The sequence below is a fragment of the Crocuta crocuta genome, unplaced genomic scaffold (genome assembly GCF_008692635.1).
Source record: "Crocuta crocuta isolate KB4526 unplaced genomic scaffold, BGI_CrCroc_1.0 scaffold95, whole genome shotgun sequence".
Classification (NCBI taxonomy): domain Eukaryota; kingdom Metazoa; phylum Chordata; class Mammalia; order Carnivora; family Hyaenidae; genus Crocuta; species Crocuta crocuta.
Genome location: NW_027530971.1, coordinates 86939 through 91443, shown reverse-complemented (window position 1 = coordinate 91443; position 4505 = coordinate 86939). Strand labels below are relative to the sequence as shown.

The window sequence follows — 4505 nt, the reverse complement described above, 5'->3', positions numbered from 1 at the left end:
GAAATGGAGAAAAAGTGACGTTTGTGAAATGTGATGAAAATAAGAGGTGACATAAGTAGGACCAAAATTCTTAACTTGGGAATTTTAACAACGGTTTCCATAAAACTTAGACCCCAGTTTCTTCTTCCAAAACCCATCACTTCTCCAAACCCCTTGCCCTCAGAGGACAGACTCCATCTTACTTGAAAGAGACTATTGTGATCAAGGAAGGATGAGATGCAGGGAAAGACAGGGATAAAACAGCAGGAAGACTGGGTATTGGGAAATGGGGGAAGGAGATCCTCCAGAGCAGTTTTGGCTGTAATGCAAATGGAGATTTTGCTGTGGTATTGCAGGTTTTTAAGAAACTCAAATGGGGATAGGGCACGTGGGTGGCTCAATCTGTTAAATGTCAGACTTCCGCTCAGGTCATGATCTCACAGTTTGTGAGTTCTTGCCCCGTGTTGGGCTCTGTGCTGACAGCTCAGAGCCTGGAGCCTGCTTCAGATTCTGTGTCTCCCTCTCTCTGCCCCTCCCCTGCTCGCACTCTGTCTCCCTCTCAAAAATAAACATTTAACAATTTGTAAAAAAAGAGATAGTGTATTGATATATTTTCACAAACAGGACATATCACTCAAGGTGCTTATTTATTGGAATTCAGTGTTTCTAAATTATTGTTGGTGAGGAATCTCTGCTTTTTAAAAACTTCCTGAAGTTCTTTACTGTAGCTCTAAGAGTAGAAGCTGCAGTCTTCTTTTGGGGTAGGCTCACACTTCATTTTGAGCAGGACCATGCTGAGGAGTGCTTTGAGTTAGGTATCCATTCATTTTTATTGAGAGAAGTGCTGATTCTTATGGGAGAAGGAAATGAATAGACACTGTCAATGTTGTAGCATGACAGGAGCTAAAGAGGAAAATGAGACATAAAAGGGCCCATGTGAAGGCAGATGGCTAGTAGATACCAAGAACAGTAGTACTTAATACTGATTTATTTTTCTTAGTGATCTTAGTCCCTTTATGTTATATTCAAGCCTAAATAAAGGTGTTAAATATGTGGTCTTTTGAATGTGGATATTTAGGAGACTTATGCTTATTCTTTGCAGGCAAAATGTACTATTGAGAGCTTGACATGGAGATATACAAGATTATGAAAGAAGAATGATAGAAAAATTTATTTAGTTTTAATGTTTATTTATTTTTGAAAGAGCACAAGTGGAGGAGGGGCAGAGAGAGAGGCACAGACGATCAGAAGCAAGCTCTTCGTTGACAGCAGCAAGCCCAATATGGGGCTTGAAGTCATGAACTGTGAGCTCATGACCTGAGCCAAATTTGGACACTCAACCAACTGAGTCACTCAGGTGCCCCTAGAAAAGTTTAGAATAGTTTGGCATAAAATGAAAACCAGAAACTAAGAAAATAGAAATACTCCTCAGAAATAATTGGGGAGGTGACTGGCATGTCCGTAGGCACACAGAATAGAAATTATTTAGTTGTTAAAGGAAGGAGAGCCCCTGAAGGCTGGAGAACTTGGGACCACTTAGATAATACATCCTTAATATATTTTACCTAAAAATATGAGTGGAGAGGGGGTACAAAGAAATATTTTAGTTGGGCCTATATAATTGTTAAGTGGTGAAAATCCAACTCAACAAGTTTTTTATAAAAAGGTAATTTATTGATTGGTGTAACTAAAAAGAATAATTGTGAACTGACTTTAGACACAGCTGGATCAAGGAGTTAAAATACCAGGATCTCACACACTCTCCTTTCTTCTGTAAACACCTCTTTGCCTCTCAGATAGGCTCCTTGCACTTATTGATAAAGTGCCCCATGCCTACATTTTATCAGTTTAGCAACTTTAGCAGGAAAAGTGCATCTTTTCTTAGTCTGAGGCATTATTCTTAGATTGAGTCTGATTACCCTGGCAGAACTCACCTCCTATGCTGAATGAATCACTGTAACCAGAGGGTTTAACTTTGCTTTAACTGCCTACCCCTTTGTTCCAAATGGTACCACTATTTCCAGAGGCCAGCCCCTTCCAGCACACACAGACTCAGAGGGAGGCACTGTTGAATATCGAAAGGAAAGGTACATTCTTTTACTGGAAGAGAGGATACTAGACAACAAAACAATAGACCTTCAGTTTAAACAGAAAGGAGACCAGGAAAACAGAAGGAAAATAGAGTAACAAAGCTGTTGGAGAAGGGGAAAGGAAAAGCAGGAGGAAATGGGGAAGAGAAGAGAGAAAAAAAAAAAAACCAAGGAAGAGAGAGAAGAAGGCTTACATGAGACTTCTGTGTTGAAAAGAATGTAAATCCTATATTTGGACTTATGAGCAGATAAGTTCTCTTAATACTGGGTTCTGTGACTTTGTCTGTGAACACAAAAGATCTGATCTGGTCTCAACATGGAGGATACATGCCTCAAGACCTTTTATATTTTCCATAGATGCAGGTGTCTGCTCAGGACTTTTTTCACAGCCTCTTTCACCTCTTTATTCCTCAAGCTATAGATGATGGGATTCAACATTGGGGTTATCACTCCATAAGACAGTCCAATGATCTCATCAGAAGTGTTTGTGTCCTTTGACTTGGGCTTCATATACATAAAAAGGGCTGAACCATAGAATAAGATAACCACAGTCAAGTGGGCTGAACAGGTGGAAAAAGCTTTCTTTCTCCCTTCAGCAGAATTAATCCTCAGGATGGAAGAGAGGATAAAAACATAGGAAATGAAAATTAACAGCAGAGGAATGATCAATAAAACAATACTTGTCACTGTCATGATAGACACATTCATGGAAATATCTGAACATACGAGTTTAAGAAGGGCCAAGATCTCACAGGTAATATGATCAATGACATTATTCCCACAGAAAGGCAGTATCATTGTCATGACTGTTTGCACTAAGGAGTTTAGGCAGCCTATGGTCCAGGACCAAGCGGCCATGTGCACATAAAGCACTTTGTTCATGATGATGGGGTACCTCAGTGGGTTGCAGATGGCCACATATCGATCATAGGCCATCACAGCCAGGAGGACACACTCAGTGGAGCCCAACCCCAGGGAGATAACCATCTGCAGAGCACAGCCGGTGAAGGAGATAGATTTTCTCCCAGACTTAAATATGATAAGCATTGGGGGAATGGACGATGATGTGTAGCAGATGTCCAAGAATGAGAGGTTCCCGAGGAAGAAGTACATGGGGGTGTGGAGGCGAGAATCCAGTATGCTGATGACAATGAGGAGGCTATTTCCCAGCAGAATTATCACATACATGATGAGGCAGAGCACGAACAGAATAAGCTGGAGCTCTGGGTATTTGGAAAGTCCTACTAGAAAGAATTCGGTCACAGCTGAATAATTCCCCATCTTCATGTGTCCATGTCACATTCAGGGTTTAGAAAAGGACAAGACTCAGGGAAATTTAAATTTATGATGTAGATTTATCAAATAGCTTTCACCTCCGTTATTTTGTTTTATCCTTGGATGGAGTTGTTGAGGATAAAGGTATGAAAGAAGAATAGCTGTCGTTGTGTTCAGAAAAGATCCCAGATGAGGGAGGATATTTCCTAATCCAGGGTGAATAAGAGAAAGCAAAGCAGTAACTTCACCAAAAACAGTCCATCACACAAAGCCTATCTTAATCCCCTTTCCTCCCACTTTTGCTATTTCTCCCCACTGATGGTGTCAAGGAAGGATTATTGGGTAGATTTGCTTCACAGTAATCTTCATTAGCCTCCCCACAAATGACATCCTAACAGAGAAATACAATCTAAGGAAAAGCAATGTGCTTGGTATGCAACACAACTTCATTGAAAAGTTCTCTAGCTCCTCCTTCAACAAAACTGTCACCCCTAAGTCTCCCTAATGTAGAAATTCTGAAGCCACTACTGATACCCTCAATGCTATGAAATGGCCACACTAAATTCCTGAAAATACTGCATACCCTCTTTCTTCTTTATGCATTTGCATATGCAGTTCTGTTAAGCTGGAAGGGCTTCTCCCAACTTAGATATTTTCTAGCAAAAGTTTTTTACCTCCTAGTCTAGGGTCCTGATTATGTATAATCACTGAACCCAGTGCTTTCCATTCTGCTAGTATTCTTCACTTACTCATTTATTCAACACATTCTATGCCACATATATTGTGATGTGTAATAAGGGTCTCATTGTGAGTACTAGACTTTCAAAATTAATACTGAATACAGAATGCTTATGATAGTTATTTTACGCTTTTAAGAAACAGGGGCGCCTGGGTGGCTTAGTCGGTTAAGCGTCCGACTTTCGCTTAGGTCATGATCTCGCGGTTCGTGGGTTCGAGCCCCGCGTCGGGCTCTGTGCTGACTGCCAGCTCGGAGCCTGGAGCCTGTTTCAGTCTGTGACTCCCTCTCTTCTGACCCTCCCCTGCTCACGCTGTCTCTCTCTCTCCTACAAATAAATAAAACATTAAAAAAAAAAGAAACAATGTGCTCTATAATATGTTCCAATGTGAAAAAGTTATGGAACACTTTGCAATTTATTTTAT

At 40.6% G+C, this 4505-nt stretch overlaps 1 protein-coding gene across 1 annotated transcript; it reads right to left on the bottom strand.

Annotated features, from left to right (window-relative positions):
- Positions 1–2411: 2411 nt before the first annotated feature.
- On the bottom strand, positions 2412–3356 carry OR13D1 (olfactory receptor family 13 subfamily D member 1). Its single transcript, XM_077769780.1, has one exon. It carries the CDS (start codon positions 3354–3356, stop codon positions 2412–2414), a length of 945 nt encoding a protein of 314 aa, XP_077625906.1.
- Positions 3357–4505: the final 1149 nt, after the last annotated feature.